Source organism: Boleophthalmus pectinirostris, unplaced genomic scaffold (genome assembly GCF_026225935.1).
Source record: "Boleophthalmus pectinirostris isolate CB_2022bp ecotype Guang Dong unplaced genomic scaffold, ASM2622593v1 HiC_scaffold_10, whole genome shotgun sequence".
Taxonomy (NCBI): Eukaryota; Metazoa; Chordata; class Actinopteri; order Gobiiformes; family Gobiidae; genus Boleophthalmus; species Boleophthalmus pectinirostris.
Window position 1 is genome coordinate 13,282,157 of NW_026570971.1, and position 25,479 is coordinate 13,307,635.

The window sequence follows — 25,479 nt, forward strand, 5'->3', positions numbered from 1 at the left end:
ACTTTAGGAAGACCAATAATGGCTTTCCAAGTATTTTTCATTTCATTTGCAAATTGCTATTGTATATCTTTAATAATAGTAGTATTTTCAAGGGTTCATATAAATGGTCATGTTGCAATCCAAGGAAGTCTTTTTATAGAGTTGTAATGTTTCATGTGGTAAGAAATAAAAATAAATGATTTTTTGTTGAACATCAGAACATGAAGTGTGCGCGCATGTGAGGGGAGAAAATGCCACCCATACAGCTCCTCACCGCTGCCGTGTGATTAATGGACAGGCTTTTTGCTGAGGGATGCTGATTACGAGATGTTTTGACTAAGATCTGATTAGCCAAGCCAAAGGCCTATTTTATTACACACAAAACATTCCACTTACTGGTCCTGTGTTCCACTCCACGGGCCTCATTAAGTGCTGAGTGTGGTTGGATCTCCTGTCTGTGAACTGCTCTCCCACTCTCCCTCTCCTCTGCAGTGTGATGTACGTATCCCTATGATGACAGTAACTCTGTCTGTTTAAGAATGATTAATGTCCTGCAGCCCCGCTATGATAATACCGCGTTAGGCAGTGATTTTAATTTGTTGTGCTCTGTGTTTTCATGACTGTGGCTCCGGGCTGCCTCCCTTTGCTCCCTGTAACAGCACTCCAGAGCTTAAGAGCAATAACTTATCCACGAATGATGCAAGACTAATTCAATTGTCTAATTCAACGTTGCTATTATTGCTGCATGTGACGGGTGAGAGAGAGAGGGGATTATTGTCTTTTGGGCGTTTGTCTCTTGTGGTAATGTTTCCAGCAGCGCCCATCCAGTAACACCAAAAAATCCTCTTTATCATGTCACATTTTTCTCCTCCTCCTCCTCATCCCTCCCTCCCATCTCGAGGGTGTGATCCTCTTCTCTGTCTGCCATGCCTGTTGTGGCTTCACCGCGGGTACGTCTCACAGCAGCCCCCAGCCACCCCCCTCCAGCAGCGGTACAGCCACAGAGCAAACTTTGTAGTGACGCGCGCCACGACGCTCTGCTCGTAATTGGGGGAAAATGCACAGCACACATGGAGTCGCTTTGTCGGGGTCTGCCGTGCTGCTGGCTGGGGCGTACACCTCCCCATTTTCCCCTGTTGTTGTGGTGCCACTCCAAGCCCTAACACATTTACTCCAGGCCTTTTCTATACGTCACCCAAATTGTCGTGACACTCTCTTTAGCTCTCAATTAGTCTCTGTCTGTCTCAATGTGGCGCAGTGTAATAATAGAATGGGAAAGGGACTGTTTAAAATTATCACTGCTTATGTGTGTCTGGCCAAGCTAATGTAGTTACGGGGAAACATGATGCAGATCTTTTCCTTTACCATGTCCATATTACAGTATTTTAGTGTCTTTAAAGGGTCAATATGTAATTTGTCTGTCCCCATGGAGATGTGATTTTCTTACCTGTGATCTTCCACAGTATGACATTAACATTTCTATCTTGCATTTTTTTCAATAATAGGTGTAAAAGCACCTTGGAAAAGAGGCATTCTAACTGTGAGCAGGGTCATGTCTCCACAAATTCCACCTGTAACCTGGCCTGGTGGTGTCTCCTGATCATCATTGTGGAGTAGTATTGTCACAATACTAGCTTTTATATTACTATGTGGCGTTATCTGTGTAATCCCTCAGTTGTCCAGGTATCAGTTCTAGTAAGTCTTTATTTAGTAAGTAAGTCTTTATCTATATAGCGCTTTTCACAGACATTTTTTTGCCACAAAGACACTTTACAGAGCATTACATTCAGCATTATTCATTCACTCATTCACTCTATACCTGGTGATGGTAAGCTACTGTTGTAGCAACAGCTGCCCTGGGGCAGACTGACAGAAGCGCGGCTGCCATGCCAATCGGCAGCAACAGTCCCTCCGACCACCACCATCACTCCCGCACACACCACATTCATACTAGGCAATGTGGGTGAAGTGTCTTGCCTAAGGACACACAATGATTGAATTGATTGTATTTTAACTGCCCTTTAACTATCAACTGTTCATGGAGACCTGTAGCATTTTTTGGGTACTAGTGGTCCATGGGCATATACTAGTCTGTGTGCGCTCTCATACTTGTTCTGATACAGCTCAAGATGATTCTAAAGCTATTCAGGAAAGGTTAATTTCTGTCCTGTGAATGTGACTTGTTTATTACTGATACCTGCTCAAACGAGTATCTAGTTTTGATACTAGTTTTAGTATTGATTAGTATCTGATTTTCAATACTTTTGACAACCCTACTGTGACTATAGAAAACTGTCTTACCAAACTGTGGAACATATTGGCCAAAGCAGTAACATCTCTAATGAGACAAGCAAGTGGTGAACCCACCATCTGAAAAGTGTATCTTAAATTGCATGATCATTAATAGGTAGGGGTGTAACAATAACCAAAATATTGTGATATTGTATCATCAAAGGTCTCACAATAATGTCATGGGTCATCACAATATATCGAGTCACAAGTTTCTTTGATTAAATTCAATGTTATGGTGCAGTAATAGCTAAAAAAAAACTGATCCTTTGCTGTGTTTTGGTGCAAATTACATGAAGAAACAGCAGTTCTAAGCACTTTTAAATCTTAGTTCTTGTCAAGGCATTTTAAGAGGAAAAAATAACATATTCACAATTTTGTTAGCCTCCACAAAATATTTCAATAAATATCGTACTGTGAGATGTATATCTGAAAATATTGTACCGTGAGATTTGGATATCATTACATACCTATTAATAAAATAGAATAATTATCTGCTAAAACAACAACAAGTAACATATAACAAATCATTTCCGTCAGAGTTCTGGAATGATTAAAATTTTGAAACTGCCATTTTGAGAACTGAAAGTTGTAGCAGATGGTCTTAGTTTAATAAAAGATACAAGGCAATGTCTAAAACTGATACTAGTACAATAACTTGAAATTACTTGCAAAAGGCTGTGCTAACTTTTATCCACATCCACTACAATTTTCTCAACACGATTTAAACAAGTGCAGCATCAGGGCATCGCTTGAAGTCACACTGGCTTTTGTGTACTTAACTCTGGCATTGACCTGCGACGCTTGAACAAACAGCTCTGGTTATGGCGGCTTTGGAAGTTCCCACCCCCCGCCTATTCCCAACACAGTCTGTCCTTTTGAAGTGTCTTTAGGAGCCTCTATAGCTGGGTTTGCCCCGTCCCAGTAAAAAGTTGTGGCTTCTCGCCTTTGGGTGTCACTCCCCAGAGATCTGCTGTCTTTATTAACCACACGACTAACCAGGAGCCATCCCTTTATCACGCATCCATGTTTTGTCATTCAGTCTCAAACTATTTTGTAACCTCTTTGCCACCCATTTCTGAGTTATAGTCTAATAATTTTTAAAATTTCTTATGAAGTTAATTTCTGTGGTGGTGAAACTATTTGTACTGGTTGCCATTATATCACTACTTTTATGCTAATATGAAGTGACAACCTGCAGAATGCCTAACCCCAGAGTCATGACAACATTACAAACTGGGTGTCTGAATGATTCAGCGACAGAGTTGGTTTTTGATCTCCAGTGTTACACAAGCAGCTCCATGACAGATGAAATGTGTGTATAGTTAGCTGATGTAAGGGGACCAATCTCTTAGTAGCAGACATGAGTGAATGCGTCTTTGTGAGCAAATGATTCCAAAACATGCATGTAATCAAGAGCCCGATGGTTCTGGCCATGCTGTTAAGTCCCATGCATTGGGTTGTCAGAAGTATCGAAAATCAGACACTAATTGTAACTGAAACTAGTATTGAAACTAATTTGATGGAGCACTGAAACAAAAAAAAAAGATAATAAAAAAGTATATATTTTGAACTTTTCTGAATTATTTAGAATGGTTTGAGTTTATCAGAACGAAATAACAAGTATTATTAGTATTTAGTGTTGAAAATGACTTTTTATTTTATTGTCAATGTGGTATCAATATCAAGTATCAATTTTATTACTATTAGAAATCAAGATTGAATTTACATGCCTTAATAGCTTTAATGATTTTTCTGTTTTTTGTAGAACTGTATGGCTTTGACGTCCTTATTGATGCCAAACTCAAACCATGGTTATTAGAAGTCAACCTTTCCCCCTCGCTGGCATGGTATGTCCTGTTATTAATTTTCTATATTTTAAAGGGCCCATTTTATGCTATTTTCTGATGTTTCTATGTTATAATCTTGTTTCTTCATCAAAAACATACCTGAAGTTGTGTTTCGTTTCACACACAATACTTTTCACAAACAGAAAACACTCCACTATAGGACTTTTAAATGATCAGCTTTAAATGTCACTGCTGAATGCAGAAAAAATTTGATAAATTTTTTTGCCATCTTGATTTTGTGTTAGATTGTATTTGTAAAATTGGCTTTCAGTGTTGATTTTAAATGTTAATCAATGGTATTTAACATAGTTGTCCAATTTCTTCCACTAAAGTCTGAACTTTGCTCCAAACCACATGCACTGGCAGAGGATTGACTGTAGATCCCTCAATAAAAAACAAGCAGATAATTGACAAACAATTACGAATGACTGATCTCTATTAAATTTTAATCAGTTGTACATGTCTAATAAAAACAGTGTTTTTGTACTTTGTTTAAATTGTGTCCATTGAAAATGCCCTTACCTTTGCCCTGGGATACTTTCCGCTTTTATTTGCAGTGATGCGCCTCTGGATCTGAAGATAAAGGCCAGCATGATTGCAGACATGTTTTCACTTGTGGGTGAGTGTAAGCTGATACCTGTTTGTATTCATGAAACTGACGGAAACAATCACTAAATTGTCAGTGTCTGCGTACACTGGTGTATGAATGTGTGTGTGAATGGGTGAGTGGTTCCTTGTTGTAAAGCGCTTTGAGTGCCTTGAAGGTGGAAAAGCGCTATAGAAAAATGTGACCATTTACCATTAAATGTGTGCAGCACTGTTACTCTTTGCCATAACATATTTGATTTATGTTACATAGGATATTATTTTTCTTACAACTCTCTTCAAATTCTAACATGTATGTATATTTGATCTTGACTGGATTGAAGAGTAAAAATATGTAGCCTTAAGCAAGATGAGCACTGACTGTTTACATAACAGTGTTTGTGGCAAGGAATGGCATGTCTGTGCTTTGGCCTCTGTCTTGTTAATTGTTCAGCTCTCACACAAAAAAGCGCTTAAATTAAATGGTCTGAGAAACAACATTACCATATATTTCAGATATATGCTTGCAAGATATGAATCAAATCACCAAAACATATCTGGAGTTGTGTTTTGTTTCACACTTGTTTAGGTAATCCTGCATTATTAGTCTGTCTACATCTGTAAAACTCAAAATGCTCTGTTCCACCTTGTGATGTCATGAAGCTGTAGTTCTCAAGTTGTTTACTTGAAAACCTACTTTTTACGTTTGGTTCAATAGAGATTGGCAATTCCAGGCCTGAAATTATCCAAATTATTGTAGTGAACCTTCACTAAAATCATGAGTATGGTGTTTAAAAACACAGTGGAGTATTCCCTGCATTACCACATGACATCACAAGATGGAACAGTGTTTTCTGTTCAAGTGAAGAACTCAATATGAGAATCCTAAATATGCAGGATTTGTCTGTTAAACATGTGTGAATGAAAAAAAACAGAACTCTAAGTATGTTTTTAATGTGAAACAACATGGATCTGTGTAATATGGGGCCTTTAAATAATGCATAATTTTAATAATTGCCAGTCAACACAAAAAATAGTCAAGTATCTGACCTCTGAACTCTGCTACAAACCACATGCTTTTACTGACAGAGGACTGGTTATAGACTTCCTGGATAAAAAGTCCTAAGCTGATCATTGATCCTGATTAGAAATGACACAATGTTATAATGTATTGGTCTGTAATGCGATTTTTAAAATGATTTAGCTATGTTTGATTATAGTTTGTCTAGCCTCCACAAACACACTATATCACTTCACTGCTGACTCTATATCCATTAAAATTTGTGTACTTGCACAGCCCTAATAATGGACATTACAACTTATAAATAACTACTACATGCCCTGAATACTGCAGCCTCCGAACAAGCTGACTCATCCATCACCTCTTGACTTCCAAGTGCATCCTCTTCTATCCCTAAAATTGTAATGACATTTAGATTTTTTCTGGCCAAGTGACTTTAAGTGAATGTGTACGCATTGTGCCTGCATAAGTTCATAATGTCCACGCTCACCAGGTTTAAACTGTTCTTGGCTCATCAATCTATTATTAATGAAATGCAGGTTATCTTTGGACTGAGACGTTACAGCAGGTCTCACAGAAAATGAGCAGTGGCATGTAAAACATTGCACATCTATTATGTAGCAAACAAACAAAGTGGTTGTTGGCTGATAACACTTGGGTCCCATCCCAGAGCTGTAACTAATGACAGCATTCCATTAGCATTCACTTTCCGCCCGTGTGTAGCTGCCGGCTCTGTGTCACCCATGTTTCTCATAATTGCAGTGTTTAGGCAAGGCATGGCAGCAGACTGATTCTTACCTGACGGCTTGGATGAGGCAGTATAAATAGCCTGGAGCTCCAAGCTGTCAATAGGTGTAATTCAGCCAGAGAGAGGATGCAAGTTGTACCGTAAACATTCAAGTGACATTAACTTTCAGCACGAGTTCAATGAGATGGGAAAGGCTATTGGAATGACAAGCATTTACCCATGTCTGTTGAGAATAATCACAGGTGTTCGCACTTTACATTCCTCTAAGTAGTTATACAATAAAGAGCATGTGTTAAAAGTACAATGTAAAGTATTGTAACTTTATTTTGACCTCTTACACACAATTTGCCTTTCATTCAATACTTGAAAGAATGTGAATGACTATCATATTTTAAAGCTTTTGTCACTACAATAACTCTCTCCATGGTTGTGGTTTTGTGTAGGCTTGGTGTGCCAGGACCCCCTTTCCAGACAACCCCGCGCTGAGCGGGTCACACTGGACTCCAGCCTGAAGCATCTGGCTCCACAAGCACAGGTACTCAACATGCACAGCCAAGAACCACGAGCTGCACTCATTTACCCTGTGAACCAGTGATGCCCCTGCCCTGGGCTTGGGCTCTGCTGCATACTCTCAGAGAACCACATTCAGTGACTTCTCTGGAAAAATCATGCTTAACAAGAGCTAATTTAATTACACTGTCTGAATGACGCAGTTTGTGCAGCTTTACATTGTGTGACTTTTTATATAGTCTGTAATAATCCTATGTTTTAATGTTATGCCATTTGGTTGGTTTTCTTCTGTGAGACTGAGAGCACAATTATATTATGAAAATAGCCACAATGTTATAATGTATTGGTCTGTAATCCGATTTTTAAAATGATTTAGCTATGTTTGATTATAGTTTGTCTAGCCTCCACAAACACACTATATCACTTCACTGCTGACCACTGCTCACTGTGTTCACTGCTTCTTAGAGACCACAGAAAACTACTGCACACTCTGTAGTGGTAAGTTCCTCTGAGTCATTCATATTAATTCATCTTTGTCTTTCCCTTTGCAAACCTCGTGATGTCTGCTGGTAAGAAATTGCCTCTCTTTGCTCATTTCATTATGCCGCTTTGCTATTTTTCAGAATGACAGCCGCTTGATATCGATTCCTAATGGTATATTGAATAGGCACTTCATTACATTAGCAAAGTGGCTTTTAGAAGCAAGTGCTTAAAACTACTGCAATGCACCACTTCTTAAGAATCCAAAGTCTCCTAAAGTCAGTGGGCTGAGCAGGGCAACGAGAAGACCTGTACTTTCTCCCCACTGTGATTAGACCAAACAGATGAGGTCTTTTTTAGCCGGATTAGACCATGTCACTTTTTGGCTCTGGTTGCCCCCCCTGGCTGTGTGAGACAAATTAAATGTAATCCCCCTGCTATTTTTATGACAAATTCTGCATGTGATCCTGTGGGATTGTGCCCTGCCGTCTGGTCTCAGTTCCAACCTGCATGCCAGAGCTGCCAATCACACAGGCTGGTCATATATAAAATGAGGATACAGCCAGAAAAGCTACGCATAGCTAAAAAAAATGTGATTTAAGTGACAGGGAGAAGTGTTGAACGCCTAATTCTCCCTGACTATTCTGGATTGTATGGGCTGAATCAAAAACCATGATTATATTAATGATTTATACTGAAAATATTGCACAGTTTTGTCTCGTTTGGCAAATTATTTGGTAATTTTATACAATATTTCTTCCTTGTTGGATAGGGCTGGGTATCATTAAGAAGTTGCCGATACGATACATATCTCGATACATAGTCCACAACACGATACATATCTCGATACAGTGCACTTTCGATTTGATACAATATATTTCAAAGTGGTTTGATATTGTTCAATAAAAAATAAAGGCTAAATCATGGCTGTGATACTAAAAGCCTTTGTTAAACCACTTGTGCAAAGTGAATATGAAACATGCCCATTTTAATCCTCAAAACAGTGAAAAATCTCGAATGTGACGCATAAACGAGTTTCCTTCCATTAAACAAACAACAAAACTGTAGCGCTGTACCCAACAAATTTAGTAAAATATATTAAATAAACACTCTTGGTGATATATCGATACATCAGCCCACAGTATCGATACTGTATCATCACAAATGATACGATATTTCGATATTTTTGCACACCCCTATTGTTGGACATGGGCAGCAGATGTGACATATACAGCTGGAATAAGGGTCAGTTTGTCTAATTTAACTCAATGTTCAAATTATCAGAGAAATGTATTTCTTGCGCAGAAATTGTCCCTGCTTTTTGGAATCCTCAGCTCTACTTTCTGTGTTATTCATCTTTTTTTTTCTTTTTTACTTTTCTTGACAAAATACCACTATGATAAATATTTACCACATGTGCTGTTCCACCAAACAAAGTCAAATCTGTTATACGTTAAAGGTGCTCTGTGTCATATTTCCACCTGCTTGTCTCCATGGAATCATTATTGCTTTGTCTAGAATGTTCCACAGTATAGATAAATAAATCTATCATGAGGGAGACAAGCAGGTTACGGCACTACGATATATTACAATTCAGATCTGTGGCGAATCACCCCTATTCCCAGAAGGAATTATTACACACTTGAAATGAATAAATGCTAGACAGATACGTTTAATGTCATACCCTGGAACATTTCAGAGAACAACAATAACATCCACATGAAGACAAGCAGGTAGCAGACCCTCTACCTGAAAAGTTGCGCAGTGCACCTTTAAAGTCTGGTGTGCAATTGTGTTGTAAACTGATACTGACTTTTAGCAATAGCCTGTAGTCATGAATAACACTGGATCCCTTCTGACCTCATGCAGCGACAGAGACATTTATTGTCCAGTAACTCTGAAACAGACGGGCTAAAAGGCCAAAGTGACAGCACTTTGAATCTTACAGCTGAAGAGGTGAGGTCCCATTCATAAAATAAAAAACTCCAACCTGCTTTGTAAAGACATATAACTTACTAAATGTGTCATCTACAGGTCAGAGTGCTGAGGAGAATAAAAGAGGAATATGAGAGACGTGGAGGGTTCATAAGAATCTTCCCCACTGCTGAAACGTGGGAGCTCTACAGGTTTGTTATGCGCGTGCTAGGTGCTTGTCTTAATAATGTGCTTTTTTTTTCTCAAATCATATGAGACAAAATTATGGCCTGTTTGATAAACTAGGTTACAGTCTGTGCAGGCTTGCATTGACAGGTCAAGAATACTAAATTGAAACAGAAAATTACAGCCAATAACTTACACAAAAAAGCATGTAATAATAATGTCAGACTGTCAACTGCTGTGTTGCACCCTCCCTGGGGGTGTAATGCTAACAGTACAGAAGCTCTCTTACTTTAGTTAGACTTGAATCTGAGGTTTGTTTAAATGCAATCTGACCATAACGAACTGGCTTCAATCAAACACTTAAACAGGACAAATCCATTTTGTATTTTTTTCTTGAGTTTTAAAAGTTTTTTTGTGTTTGCATTGTTTCACCATGGTAATTGCTAAATATTCTGCCATAGACATGCATGTAAAGCCACCAACATCATGTCACTGCAAAGTATCAATATAGGGTCATATTTGGACACAATTAGTTTACAATAATATTACTAGACCGGTTTTATTCAAGCTGCTTTTAAAGAATTACGTGTGTTATAGTTTGATGTAATAATATTGTTATGCTTGATTCAATCCATGTTTGAGAGAGTAGCATTTTACCACAAACTAGTATAGGGAATTATAGACACATTTAGAAGTGGCTGCTTCCCAAGTAGCTGAATCTCCAATAGCTCATTTTAACACATTTGCTGTAAAATAAGAGGTGGGGACATATTGGAGCCTATGACTTTATAGCTATTGTAATTTTCGTATTATCTGCACTTTTCAGTGGATATCTGGAGTCCAAGACATCACTGAACTCCATGTTGGCGCACAGACTTTTCCATGGAAGGTAAGCGTTTCCAGTGTGGTCAGGATTGGGAAATAAATCTCGACATCAGTTTGTGGAAAAGGTTGGATTCTGATGTGGCGTTTGTCTGGTTCTTGACTGGATAGGTAAGAGGAACAGCTGAGAAGATGTTGCACTGTCAACTTTTCCAGCTTGCACCCAATGTCTGTGTGGCTTTGTGGCATTCAGCTTGTTGACAGAAGGGAAAAATGTCTTTAGATTTGCCTTTTTGCCACTGTTTTATGATTTTATTTATGTCATTTTACTCCTTATTAGAGAGTGACAGGAAACTGGAGTCCATTTCACCTCAGTCTCTTTATAATGTGAACTTTCCATATTACATAGTAGTTTATGGGACTCTTCTCCGAGTAAAGTATTCACTGTTTACAATTTCTTTTGTTTCAGTAAAAAAATGGCCATCCACTGCTCAGTGCCGTAATAGCTAATGAAAAAGTAATAAGTCATTTTAGCTAGTTTTATGAGCATTGTGTTGACATTGATGTTGTGTCTCTCAGGACTGTGCAGCTGCACGTGGATGTGCTGTGCAGTTCTCATGTGGTGCAGTACGAGAGGAAGCTACAGTCTCTGGAGGCTCGTAAGAGACACCTGCACCACCGCTCTCACCACTCGTCCAACAGGAAATCTGGTAGGAAACCACTCCACTTTTCATCCCAAGTCGAAAAAGGCTCTAACTTAGAGGAATAACCTTTTTACTCGTTTGCTGTTGGTTGCAATAAATAGCTCTCCCATGTCATGTTGAGGTTAGCCAGTTATGACTCTGAGTGACTTCATTTACTCTATCAACAGTAAATGCCTCAGTTTTTGACTCATGTGCTCAAAATGTTAGTGAGTCAACAGACATTTACCTTTTATTGCAATGCTGCGTACCTCAGGGAAGGAATCCAAGGGCTTTCCAACAGAAAGCAGCAGTCAGGAGGGAGGCGAGGTGAATGGGCAGTGTGAGCCAAGCGCACACATGGTGGGAGAGTACAGAGGTCAGGTGGTCACAGCGCTGCCGTTGGACGCTCTCCACAGTAAAGCAGTGTCCAGCTCAGAGGCAGCAACGTGGGACGGCAGACCCAGAGTCAACCTGCTTCACATCCTTCAGCAGGGCTGGGACCTGAGGTCAGTGAGCACTCTGGGCGGGCCCACATACTGGCAGTTCTCTATTCTCCTTTCAGTTTTACACTTTACTTTGGACGTGTTGTGCATTTTAACCACCATAATACATACAGCTGAAGAAAAACTGAGTTTTTTACTGAATTCTTTACATAAAACAGCTTCTGCCATATTTAAGTGACACATTATTCTTTGTATTTGACATGTTCTTCCAAAACATAAATTCAACAGTATGATTATTGTTGCATGCTCTGCTATAAATACCACAATGACATTTCATCATATTGAGATGTGTGGAGGACAAGATACGCTATTTTGTTGAGCTGCTGTCTTAAAGTCACCCCTGTTTTTATGGGTGAAATATTAGGTGAAAGAATGAGGGTGATTGTTCTGGCTGGTGTAACACCTGCATCCTAGCTTTGAACGCCACACAGCATTCTTCATTGTCAGTTCTCTACAAAACCACCAAAGATTACTGTATACCTTTGTTTATTCTGTGTTTGCTTTTACTATGCCATTATTTTTAACTTGCATATCTATGTTGTAATCATATTCTCTTTCTTATGCTTCATTTTACAAGTAAAGTACAGGCCCGACTGGCTTTTTCTTCCTACCTCCATCGAGTCCAGCAAAGACTTTTGGCTGAGAGCAGAGCCAACACCATTCCAGCTTGGCCAGACAAGGACAATGACCAAATGGTACCATATTACTGTAACCATTTTTAAAATCTGCTTTTTTGTTGTATAATGGACATGAGGTAGAATGTGCTGGAAAAATGATGTCCTTTTCATGTATTGATGCCAGTTTTTCCCTTCTGATTTTGTTACTCATCTGTACCTTGGCTATGGTTGAAATGTGCACAAACCACACTAGAAAAATGTGGTTGGAGTGTGTGTAAAATACTCATTGGTGAATTGGAATACATTTGTACATATTTTATTACTTAAGAAAAAGCATTTGTGAAAGAATCTTGATTTGGTTACGGTTAGGGTTACACTGAAACACACAGTAGACTTGTGTTCAGTGATAACTCACAGAAAAAAAGCATTTATCAGCGAATCAGGGAGACGATAACCAAACAATCGACTTGTATGTTGATGTCTACACAGGAATTGGTGATACGATTCCTAAAGAAAGCTGCCAGTAACCTTCAGCAGGACATAAAGGTGGGTTTGCCCAGTCGCCAGCTCCCACTTCAAGACCGCAGACGCATCCTGTCCCAGCAGCTTGGGGAGTTCATTCACCATTACAACAAGGTGCCCATTCTCAGACCTGCTTTAACACCAGCATACTGTTGCAGACTATAATGCAAACACTGTGGTGGAGGTGGTGGTGGTTCTTATACACGCTTTATCTTGACAGGAAACAGATCATATGGTGAAAAAACAAGAAGGTAGTAAAGAGGAGCGCCGCATTAACGACATTGTATTTCAAGAGTACATCGGTGCAGCGAGGTTGGCAACCACAGTACTTTTACTACTACTACTACTATCCTTTGGTATAAAAGGGAGTAGATTTAAGAGATATTTTTTATTGTGTGTTTTTTTCCTAATAGCGAAAATGATCTGGAAGAAGTATTGACGTTCTACACACAAAAGAATAAATCAGCAACCATCTTTCTTGGATCTAACGTTTGCAGCCTAAGCAAAGACATGTCTACAGAAATGTTCCAGAATGTTTCGGGAGAGCCAGGCAACTGTGGTGATTCAAGAAGTAAGCCTTGTCAGTATTATGATCTTTTTTTTCTTTTAGTGTTATTTTTAAATGTTTTATTATACGATTTAGTGTGAATGGAAACCCCTGAGTGTCATAGGGTGAAGCAGAGGTCAAACTACAAACAATTAGCACTCTCTTTGGGAAAACAAGAGTGTGTCAGAGCTGGGGAATGGCAAACGGATGATAAAGAACTTCTGGTTTTATTTTTCTTCTTTCAATAGCTCAGCCTTTGTCCAAAGACGATTCCAGCACTTCTGAGTCCTCACTCTCAGCAGGAAAAGTCAGCAGTGACCCAGACACCAAGGTTTCTGTAAATCAGCTTTCAGATCAATGTGCGGCAGCCAAGTGTGGGAATAACACCCAGCCAGACGTCCAGGCTTCGCAGCACCGCTCCAACTTCCCTGCAACTTTAGACTGCACCTTTGTCCACCCATCATCCACCCTGCCCCTCCACTGTCCTCCTCCGCCTCCTCCCCAGCAGCCCCCCTCCTACACCCAGTCTCTGGCCAAGTCGCAATTCTGTCAGGCCGACACTGACCCTCCCGAATATAGCTCCTCACCTGTGCTCACGCAGCCGAGAGTGTGGACAGCTGCTACGACTAGACCATCAACCCAGGGTCTAAGGAGAGTAACCTCATTCACCTCGCCTATGTCCACCTCCTCCATCCCCAGTGCCACTCATATCTACAGCCAGAAGCTCTCCAGGCCCACCTCTGCAGGCCAAGGTAAAATATTCAGTCCTGGCGTGTGAGTATCATGTTAGTGTCAACAACACAAATTAATGAATGAACGCTATTGACCTTAAAAGTCTGTTGTAATAATTAACTTGCATACTTCACTAATGACCACAAACACTGTGCAGAGACTGACACGCTCTAATTAATAAACACCAAGTTAATTAGGGGTTTAGATACAACTGCGTGCAGCTCTTTCATGCTAAATAAAGCATCATGGTTGTAATTCTTTAAAGCCTTTTAGAATTAGATCCTCAGGATTTAAAATATGGGAGTTGAATTGCCAAAAAACTTTCAGGGCGAAGCTATTCACACAGTCATTAACCTGGGTCACATTATTGGCAGGTCTTGCGGAGGTCACAGACAGGCAACATTTTGGTTTATTAGAATACAGTCTGAGTAAGCCAGGGAGAAAGAGACCTGAAGGTGTCAGAGGAGGTGATGTTGACCAAAGGCAGGAACCATTTTCACAGCACTTTGTAAAGTTTCCTGAAAGAGGAAAGCCACTACTTAAAGGTGTACTATGTAACTTTTCCAATGGAGGATCCACTTCCTGTTTACTCAATAGAGATGTTGTGGCATTTCCTGGAATGTTCCATAGTATAGTATTAAACTTCTAAATCTTCCTGGAGACAAGCAGGAGAGGCTGTGCCTCCATGGCAAGTTACTGGTTAGAATGTGAGTGACTAAGTAACAGTTTTTTGTGAAGGACTTGTTTAACAGCACAAAATCAGCTCACCTGTTCTAACTTAAGTCAGTTTTTGGTCAGATTCTGTTAAATTAAAGCCTAAATTGAAGTCTAATAAAGCCACAAACAGAGCAGTTCATAAAGTTAGCATCACACCCACAGGGAATGTTGATGACAGCAACTGCAAAGTATCAATAACTTACACAATCATACACTACTCACTGATACATTTGATTCATATGCTACAAAAGCTCTAATGCTCTGCTCTTTTCAGTGGTATGGAGGAGTAGTTCCAGTAAGCTCAAGTCTAACTCAGTGGGCACCTTTAAGGAACTAAACGCCCTGTCAGCCCAGGCCCAGTCCAACCAGCAGGCCTTCATCAGCGCTCTGCAGAGACTGGCCGATAAGCAGGTGGTACGCCAGTATGCCAGCTCCAACCACATCAACCTGCTGACACAACATGTGAGTCCAAACTGCCGAGAAGGCTCCCCTCCAGCCAACAGCAACTCCCACCCGGGGCAGGAAGTTGTGCTCATGAGTAATGGCTTATTAAGCAACTGTAAAGTGATCTGTGTAATGCTCTGTTAGGAACGTGGATCTGGCCCCTGTGCAGTAGGCCCTCACTGTGAGGTCTGATAGTTGCCTTAGTCTTTGTCGATGCACAAACCTGGCTCTGACCCTGTGCTGATTGGCGGCGTTTAGCTGCGCATTCATTCAGCAGATATGTTGGAGCCACAGGGTCTGCTCCCTCATACTACGTGTTCTTTCTTCAGCAAGGAGCACAGCAGCAGATTAGGGCAGGTACTTGGGAAAACGAAGGAGCTGTAATACATTTTGGGGGATTTGAAGGCCAATGTAAAATGATACACTAAGTTTTCAAGTAAATGTATTAACAGTAAAGCTGGAGAAACAGCCTGTTATGCTATATAAATTCTTACTTCTTAAAATTATCTTGACTACTGCAACTCATGTTATTGTTTTGTTCAAGTAAGCATGCACATAGACATTAGGGTTGTCAAAAATTATACACAGATATTAATCAAAAGTATCAAATCTAGATGCTCATTTGACTATCGGTACTGAAAAAATTACATAGATCTATTTTGCATTTCTGTCACCAAAGAGCTACGAGGTTGTCTACTATGTGGTGGTTTCAAGCTGACAAACTGAAAGACTTGTATCAGGAAGGGCATCTGAATCACTGAACAACAAGAGGCAAGAGGTATGATGTGGTTAATGATTAACCTTAGCCGTATTTGCAGCCACTGGGACAGACCTGTGTTTTGAACCTGGCCGGGGGAGTTGTGAGCTAAGCCAGTACTACACTCCTTGTGCGGTCTCATCAGGAGATGCTTCATGGGGGGGTGATTTTGGTTGATACTTTACAAGCACCTTCTTTTTTAGTGGTAATTGATGCTTATAAATAGTGGAATGTGGCAAATGATTACACTGTGTCTGGGAGTGGCAGTACATGGGCTGCATTACTACCTTTTCCTCTAAAGCCCAAGGGTGTATCGCACACTGCAGGGAGCCCTCTGTAGCCTCTCCTCTCATCTTGGTCTGGAGTGTTGTTTTGTGTGATGGCACAGGACCACACAGAATTTTATAGCTTCCCCTTTGCCTGTACATTATCCTGTCTATCTCACAGCTCCGAAGTGTATTTCTAATGGCACCAGAAAGAAATGCTTCAGTGTTTGCTCTCAAAGGCCTCCGAGTACATTTTGGGTTTTTTTCCAAGGCGCGGATTAGCAGTCATTAAATCACTTTGTGGACTAAACGGAGAGCACTGTAAACATACACAGCACCCTGATTCACTGGATGACCTCTACGGGTTGGGTAATTACTCACTCTCATGCTAGCTAATATATACACAAACAGAAAGTGCTCTTGAATAATGTCTGACAGTACCACCTACACTGCAGTAAATAAAATACCTAAAGTTGTAACATTTGATTTCAGTGGACAGGAAAGCTAGCGTAGCATCCATTAATCATTAAACATGCATTAGCACTTTAGCAGCCTGATTGTCATGTTCAGAACACTTCCTGGTGATGGAGGCTGTAAACATGGAACGATCCTGTTAGTGATACAGGCTGAAAGGGGGTCCCTGGATTTAGTGCTGAGTAAGCGGAGGCTAGCTGTGCCATGTTCTTTGTGTACATTCCACAACATTGTCAAATACAGGAAGAGATTAATGGTTCACGTAGGGATAGACTTTACAACTCTTTGTGCCATAGGAGTAAAATAGCACTTACATTAAGGTACACGACTTCACATTTTCCATATACATTAATTCAAACATTCCTCCTTCAGATATTTTATTTTAAGAAAGTAAACCCCCATTGATTTGTTGTTCACTACCATTCATGACTGCATTAATAAGTAGGGATGTAAAAAAATGTATTGATATTGTATCGTCAAAGTTCTCACAATAATATCCTGGATCCTGGATCACAATATATCAAATTACAAGTCTCTTTGCGTAAATTAAGAGTTATGATGCAGCAATAGCTAAAAAAAGACAGAGGGAGCCACATAGACCATGATCCTTTGCTCCATTTCAGTGTAGACTACATGAAGAAATAATAGTTCTAAGCACTTTTAAGTCTTAGTTCTTTGGATTTAGTCTTGTTAAGGCATTTTAAGAGGTAAAAGCATATTAACAGTTTTGTTAGCCTCCACAAAATATTGCAGTAAATAACGTACCATGAGATGTATATCGTGAAAATATCCTTCCGAGAGATTTGGATATTGTTACATTCATAATCATGAGCCTCCCCACTATATTGTGAGCTTTCCCACAATATCACAATAAATATCGTACCGCGAGGTTCATAACACGACAATATTGTATCGTGAGACTTGGATCGTTACACCCCTATTAATAAGCCATGTTTGCCTTCTCATCTTCATGTATATTAAATGGAGGAGGGTCTGCCACCTGCTTGTTTCCATGGAGATGATATTGCTTGGCTTAGAATGTTCCACAGTATGGTGGTAAACTATTGTCAAGTTACAGATTAGGTCTGTTCACAGTAAGAATACATCTTTTCATTGTATAATTCGGCAGACAATTGAATAAATGCAAAAATAGAGAAGTTTTAATGCCATACTGTGGAACATGGCACACAAAGTAATAACATCTTCTTGGAGACAAGCAGGTAGCGGACCCCCCACCAGAAAAGTCACATAGTACAACTTTAAAAAACCCATTTGCTTTTGGGTTTGGGTCCGACCTTAATTGTGTAGTTGAATTATAGGATTTGGCAAAGATGGCAATTCGAGGTTTGTTTTGCATTTTATAAAGTAGTAGATTTTCATTTATTAAATTTTTTCTTTTCCCAGCTGAGCAATCTCAACCTTGCCAACAACATGCTGAGGAAAGGCAGTTTGACGCTCACTCCAAAAGCCTGGCACACTACAGCTCCAACCCCAGTACCCGTGAGGGCCCTCCACTCTAGACCAGAACTCTACTCCAACAAGAGGTATGCAATATATACATACATACATACATACATATATACATACATACATACATATATACATATATATATATAAAAAATATGATTCGTCAGTATAGTTCATATTCAAATTTTGTTAGAAGCTGGTCTATTTGTGGACAAACTTCTCGTTTTCACAGAATGGCATTATTTATTTGCCCTTGTTTGAGACAGCAAGGGGAGAGGTGTAAAACAGTTTCAAAGCAAGGAAAGGAAAAACAGCATGCATACAATGAGAAATGCTTTTCAGATAAATGAGGCCACCAGAATATGAGATTATTGTTTTTCAAGATGTAATGTAAAGATAATGTAATGTACATTTTCGTGAGATGGCTGAGAATTCCCCTTGTAAATCAGTGGTCACAGTGTGGTTGCATTGCCCTTATTAAGTCAAGTTAAGCATCCTTTTTAGCGCCACTCATTTTGGTATTTGAGTTTTGATGTGGATGGGACAGTGACGCTGCAGACCGCCGGCCCCTGATCTCACACTTTGTTTTTCCAGTCCGTCCGTTTCTTGTGTGTTAAGCTGTCAGGGAATTCCAGGAATGTCTGGCTTTTTGTTTTTAAACTGTTTTTATTTCCACCCTCCAAGAAACACTTATTTAATAGGGTCCATAATTTTTCTAATATTTTTACTTCCTCTTAAATTTGACAGTAGATAAATACAGGAGGTATCCATTCACAAGTACTTTGATAGACGTTTCATTGCTGTAAATTGTATGATTTCCTCTGCATTACTTAATCATCTGCAAACATCTGTGTAGTATATTTATTTCTTCACCTTTTCTTTTTTATATCTGGGATACATTTCTATTGCATATTCACATGCCAGTGTTCATGGGAGTGAATTTAGGGAGGGAAGCAGATCAGTAACTTTAGCTGGAAAAGTTCTTATAACCTCCCTAAAAACACACTGCACCAGTATTGGCCCTTTATCTGTTGTGTTACACTACATAAAAATGTCTCAGTGTAATGAGATGTCCTTATACAATATAGTGATAAATGACTTTCATTTAGCCTTTACACTATTATTTCTGAGTACACTTCCTGAGTCTCCTGTTTTACACTGGGGATGGTGCGCAGTGCCAAACATGCTGAAACTGTTAAGCTCCCTGGCTCTTTAGCGACCACAGGGGTGAAGTGTGATGGGTTTGAAAGAGGAGCACGGCGCTTTGAAGTTCTGCTGCCCGCATTGAGCAGGTATGCTGCATCAACACAGGGCCCGCTGCTCCTGTTTTAGCCCAGTGTTCTGACAGCCATACAGCCAGAGCCACACTGCACTGCTCACACTACTACCACTTCTACTGTGACCTCCAGTGCCTCTGTTTTCCTTGGTTACCCCCGACTCCCATAAAAGTAAATGGTCTGTAACGTTAATATGTGCAATAGTTTCATCTTAATGTCTATTTATAGCAACTGTTCAAACAACTGTATCTTCTTGCCCACACCACAGCCCTGCACATAAACGGTATTTTTATCCTGATTTCATGATTTACAGAGCGTTGTTTTACTTGGTCACATTTTGCAAAGACATTCGGTCTCAAAGGGTTTTTTGACAGCCATTTGATTCACTGACAGTGTTACAAAATACCATAGTGAAAATGTCTTTGATGAGGCACAAAGTCATGTAAATTCGCTTTGACGTGTCTCTTTCTTTAGATTTTTGATTCTTGTTGATTGGAGACAGATGTGGAAATGGGAAGGAGTTTAAAAAAGATTCTTGAGAATTCTTGATTTTGGGCAGAGTCCGTTCACCTATTGTGTTTCTCTTTTCTACAATTACAGGATATTTCTAAACTTAGAAGCAGAATGTGATTATTGTGGGAAAGTTGTTTGCACTTAAATGCCTATTTTGCTTGGTGTTGTTAGTAAATGTATAACTGGTGATGACAGCTTAGAACAAAAGAAATCACACTCTGCCTTGGGGCAGCCTGATAAGATGTGGCACACATACCACGTCAACAGCCTTTTTGACCCCCACACATTTAGACATGTGCCTTTTTCAATGGAGGTCAGAAGTTTGTCATTTATCACAAGGTTTGAACTATTATTTATAGACATCTAACTTCTTAGCTACTATACTGGTATGTAAATATGCAAACATTCTGACATTTTAAATCCATCTGTCCTGAAAAAATATTTGTAGTTCCAGGTCAGCTCAAACTAGTATCCCATATTATGCAACTACTCAATGCATTTTGGTGAGTTTTCTGCTTCACAAAAACACAGTTACTAACTATTCTGGATTAGATTTCCCTCATTTAAACGTCATCCTCCCTGCTGCAATCCAACAACGCCTGTAATATTTCTTGTATGGGTGTTAAAGGGCATTTATGCTAGTGTCATGTTAGTGTCACTTCAATGTAAACAAACAGTGACTAATGACTGGAAATACCCTGACACCCCTGTTTACACTGACGAGATAGTCTGGCATGATGTCATTCTTCACCATCCATTTCCCACATTCAACTTGAGCTAGATTGATGTTGCACATGTGCTGGCCTCACGCTGCCATAGCACAATATTGTAAGTTATATCAGCCATTTTCAGCTCAGCGGGGGTTTGCGCTGGCCCTTATAAAGTCCATGAAAGTCCAGTATCTATCACACGACATATAATGAGAAAATCAGATGTAAAACGCTTGACTGTGCCTTCTGTTTTACTGTGCTGGAACCCATCCTAGAACTTGACTCATGGTTATCAATAATGTTATTTGTGTTCTGAGTTGCCTCCCTACAGAGTCATTGTTGCTGCTGACCTGAGATGTGGTCTGTTTTCCAACAAACGCTAATAAAATAGTAGCAGTGATGGTCCCCGCGGTGTGAAGACTCCAGCCAAGTTCAAGGAAATGAGTGCAGAAAACAGAACCCGTGCTTGTTTTGTCTCTTGGTGTCGCACAATGGTAGAACTTTCACAGAGTAGCTTTTGTTTTCAAACTGAGGAAAGTGCTCCCTATCCTTTATATGTGCCATTATGGGCTCTGGGTAAATGAATGGACCATAGGGATTACAACCTCCCTGTCTTTGTCTCGCTGCTGTGGCTGGTGTAATTCTCTCACAGTATTCTACACTGTGCATTGTTTGTCAAGATTAATTGAATGCTAATTTTAGACCTTATCGGGCTTTGTGTCTAAAAATACTGTATTCATTGCGAAGGCTGGAGTGTTTTCTTTTCCTGTAGACCAATGGGCAAATGTTATGGGAAGAATTTCTAAGAACGCTCAATGTCATATGGTTCCCCAAAGAATTTTAACTATACTAAAATCTTTTTGTATGTTATATTTCCCCCCACAGTAAGATAGAATTATCTTTGGCTAGAGTTGCTGATATATTAGTGTGTCATGACGAGTTGGGTTATTATTTTAATCCTCCAGAGGAAAAAAAAAAGCTTAGAGGTCATCACCTTATTATCTTATTTCTAAGGATAATCCGATTACTGACTTGTGCTACTTGTCAAAAAGTAGTGATCCGGGTTGAGGCATTGAAGTGGGATGCATTATATTGTCTACATTTACCACAGGCCTGTCATCTACAAGGACACTGATCCGTGCTCTTTGACTTGAGGCTTTTGTGGGCCAACAGTTACCCACCAAGACACTGGGAGCAGTCTAGTCTCTTTATTGTCACAGCAGTGCTAGTGCTCCAGAAAAAGCTATACTGACAAAGCATGTATATTCAGTGGTATATTTCAATATTCCATATAAAAGCATGCTTTGAGAGTGAACGCGGGCCAGCATTTTAGTACCAATCCCATTATAGACTGAATTTTTTTATTTAAATTTGTAGCATGGTATTTTAAAACATATTTAATTTAAATATTTTTCAGTGGCATAGAAGTTTTTGTGTTGTTAGTTTTATTGTTTGTTTGGGTTTTTTTTTACTTTTTTAAAATGAATGTTTAAAGGCTTTGTCAAATGTATGGATATGCTAACATAATGTGTGTGTTTTGTGTCCTCCCTCAGGCCGGTGAAGGATGAGGTGGATGCCTGGGCCTCTCCGTTTCAGAGGGCCTACAGTGTGGTGACAGGGGTGAGCCCACAGCACAACTACCAGCCCACACAGGGGAGCTACCAGCTCCAGTACGCCATCCAGCAACTGCAGGGGCAAAGACTCAAGTCACAGCAGCTGCTGGAGCAGAGCCAGAGTAGACAGCAGGTAAAGAGGAATAACAGGAGTTTCCTCACTCTTTACACTGAATCTGATACTAAAAAGCCTTATATTTATCATTGGTGAAGGGGAATTTCCCCACAAGCTCCTGTCTACTGCACTGTAGGAGCTGCTAAAGGTCAGTTTTCATGCGTACGCTCACCACAGCTGGGTAGTTCATTTCTGACACGTGAGCTTCATCTTGAATTGTTGGGTGGAAAAATGGTCCACATCACTACTCTGGGATTTTGGAAGCTGTGCGTGGCAATGCTATGTAACTGGAATCCTTTTAAGAGTGTTTCAAAGCTTTATTATTTGTTTTAATATACTTCTTTGTTTGATGTTGTCTTTGGGACACTTCACTGATGTAAATTTACATCAGTGGTAAAATGATTTAGTCACATAGAAGCTCTGATATTTGATCTAAATTTCCTACAGCAAAATGAAGCCACATAAAAAGGAATGCTTTCATGTCAGCATTTACAAAAACTACTCTGAGAGTCTCCATCCAAGCCACTTAACAGAATGGTGCTTACTTAGAGCATCTCTCTAAACACAGGCTCATTCCTCGAAGGCTAAACATGACTCCTCACCCCTGGTCCACATGGTTTGGCCTCTGGTCTCCGAGAAGCTCATTTGGAAAGTGAGTAATCAAGGAATGCTGCCTCTGAGTGGCCCCAGTGCGCATTTCCCATATCTGATTCGAGCTCCATTTGGCTCACTCATTACAACGCAAATGCAGTTTTGTATCTGAATTTAGCGGTAGTTGTTACATGGCGACTAAGAATCTTTTAGTCACGCCTGACAAGCCATGACAGATGAGATTCATTTTCTGCTCTAGATTAGAATACACAAAGGACTCTTAAAGGATTTTTAGATTTTAAAAAATCATAGAATTTTCTTTGAAAGATGGTCTTTTACGGGAAGAGAGTTTTTCTTCATTTTCCACTGAATCAAAGAGGAATGAAAATGGATGCAGTCATAATTGGTCACACTGAATGACACCCTTCCAACTACATTAATTTGTCCATGTTGCTGGATAAAAATGAATGTCATGTGTAATGTATCCTTGCTTTACCTCTTAGTGCACCTTTTTCTATTACTTTGTAAAAGCTGTAATATTCTTCCCTCACTTGCCAAAATGTGTACTTACTCTCCCCTGCTGACTCAGAATAAAGCTGACTTGCCCATCAATTCTGAGACGCCTCCCTAAAACCCTTCCCAGTTTTCCAGCCTCGTGCTTCTGCTCTGGCAGTGTGTCCTCCTCAGTCATTCCCACAACATACTAAGTCTGTACGTAGTGTATTCCTATCCCTGACTTTATGCCAACCTCAGAACTGTGCCACAACTACTATTGTGTAATCAAATAATGGTCTAGTGGCAGTAATGCATCTCTTCATCTGACACTTGTTTGTAAGCTATTGTAGTTCTTGTAGTTATTGTAGAGGACAAAGTGAACATCTTTGCACAATACTTAACTCTAGGCTTAGAGCTACACTAGCATTGTGAAATTGTATGGTTTCACAATAAATTTTGCATGAATACTTACTGTATAGATTTAAATGGCTGCAATATAATTCCACTTTGTGTCAGTTTAATGTGAAATATAAAATGTAACTGATACATGTATATATCAAAGGGTGCAGGCCCAGAGGAAGTGTCACCCAGAGTGTGATGTGAGTGGATGTATTGTGTGTGCACTGATGTAGTGAGGGGGGCTCCAGTGCTCGTTCCTGTTACTGGCTGCAGACTGTGCGGCTCCTCCACAGGCTTGGACCCAGGCCACCTGGCAGCCAAAGAAAGGTGCCCTTCCCGGCCCCGCTAAATCTGAATTGTGGCCATAGGCTTTGCAACCTGGAAACTCAGCTTCTCATTTATCAACACAGAAATTACATCAGATATTCCCTGTCACTGTGCCGGCCTTTTGACGGGCTGACACTGTGGCTGAAAAACCATTAGCTTGTTAGATAGCCGTATAAAGCTGCAGAGAAAATAGCATAGACATGACATGTGGAAGGAATGTATGCATAGCATTCCCCAGGCTCAGAAGAGTGATATGTGGCCCAAAAATATTATGTCAGAAAGAAAATGGCATTTTACCCCTGCCCACCTCTCCCTGGAGATCTTATATGAACAAACAAACATCTGAAGAATTTCCTTTTTTAGTGCAGCCAGTTGCAAAAAAATGTTAAGCTTGTTTTGATACCAGATGGCATTTCATTAATATCTACTCTAATGCATTCTTGAGTTCCTTTGACCAAACCAATCCAAAAGCACTTCCTTACTCCTTTTTTGGAATTGTACAAATTTTATGTTGCAAAATGGGGTGCATTGGATGTTTTATTAAATAAAGACTTTAATTGTAACCAAGCATATTAGCATTCACTTTCTTGGTTATAACATTCCTTTCTTTTTCCTTGTATAGGATCAGTCTTCAAACCCATCAAGTGTCCAGACCTTTACCAAATCCTCCAGCTGTCCTCCTGCCAGTCTCCATCCCCGCTCCAACCCCACTGCTGTCAGCCTCATTCAGACCAATGCAAGTCCTCTCCACGTCCCCAAGCCTCCTAAGAGCGGCAGATCTGAAGCCCAGGGCAGGAAAACCACAGCAAAGCGTCTCATTAAGTAAGTATGTTTCAGATATGATTGTATGATATGATAGTATGATGAAAAATAAAGAGTTATATAGTTTATTAATTATGGTCAACTGTGAGGTGATGTTGTTTTAGTTGAATTGCACACCTGCGTGTAAATCTATTCATAAATAGGGAGGGCATCCGGTGTAACTGCTGTGGCAATCCTAAAAGAAGGAGTAGACTAAAGAAAAGTTTGCTGACCCCTTGTGGTTGGAGTTGGTATCTTCATTCCAACGCTGCACTGACACTGATTCTACTGACTGAATGCATCCCACGTGTGAAGACAGTGCTCTGTGCTTCTACATTAGGTGACTTCATCCTCACAGATAACAGTAATTGCCTTGTTTTCTAATGGGAGCTGAGGTCGTGCTAATGAGCGTCAGAATACTGTGCGTGTCTAGTGGAGCTCTGGCAGCTTCGATCTGTCTGCACCGTAAACAGCCCCATCACAGGCCTGATTTCTGCCTGAACCGTAAACACAGCGCGGTTCAGT

General features: G+C 40.0%; 1 protein-coding gene across 2 annotated transcripts in view; it reads left to right on the forward strand.

Annotated features, from left to right (window-relative positions):
* Positions 1–25,479, forward strand: part of ttll5 (tubulin tyrosine ligase-like family, member 5) — a 43,048-nt gene that overhangs the window by 8,549 nt on the left and 9,020 nt on the right. The window contains exons 13-30 of one of the 2 annotated variants that reach the window (XM_055156931.1): positions 4,037–4,118; positions 4,676–4,737; positions 6,916–7,007; positions 7,448–7,480; positions 9,332–9,418; positions 9,497–9,588; positions 10,389–10,451; positions 10,964–11,094; positions 11,342–11,573; positions 12,148–12,265; positions 12,677–12,823; positions 12,930–13,021; positions 13,123–13,289; positions 13,505–14,008; positions 14,980–15,167; positions 18,051–18,190; positions 22,167–22,359; positions 24,776–24,975. In XM_055156931.1, coding sequence (XP_055012906.1) covers positions 4,037–4,118; positions 4,676–4,737; positions 6,916–7,007; positions 7,448–7,480; positions 9,332–9,418; positions 9,497–9,588; positions 10,389–10,451; positions 10,964–11,094; positions 11,342–11,573; positions 12,148–12,265; positions 12,677–12,823; positions 12,930–13,021; positions 13,123–13,289; positions 13,505–14,008; positions 14,980–15,167; positions 18,051–18,190; positions 22,167–22,359; positions 24,776–24,975 — 2,623 coding nt within the window. The remainder of the gene's footprint in view (positions 1–4,036; positions 4,119–4,675; positions 4,738–6,915; positions 7,008–7,447; positions 7,481–9,331; positions 9,419–9,496; positions 9,589–10,388; positions 10,452–10,963; positions 11,095–11,341; positions 11,574–12,147; positions 12,266–12,676; positions 12,824–12,929; positions 13,022–13,122; positions 13,290–13,504; positions 14,009–14,979; positions 15,168–18,050; positions 18,191–22,166; positions 22,360–24,775; positions 24,976–25,479) is intronic. The other variant, XM_055156938.1, reaches the window with a different exon arrangement.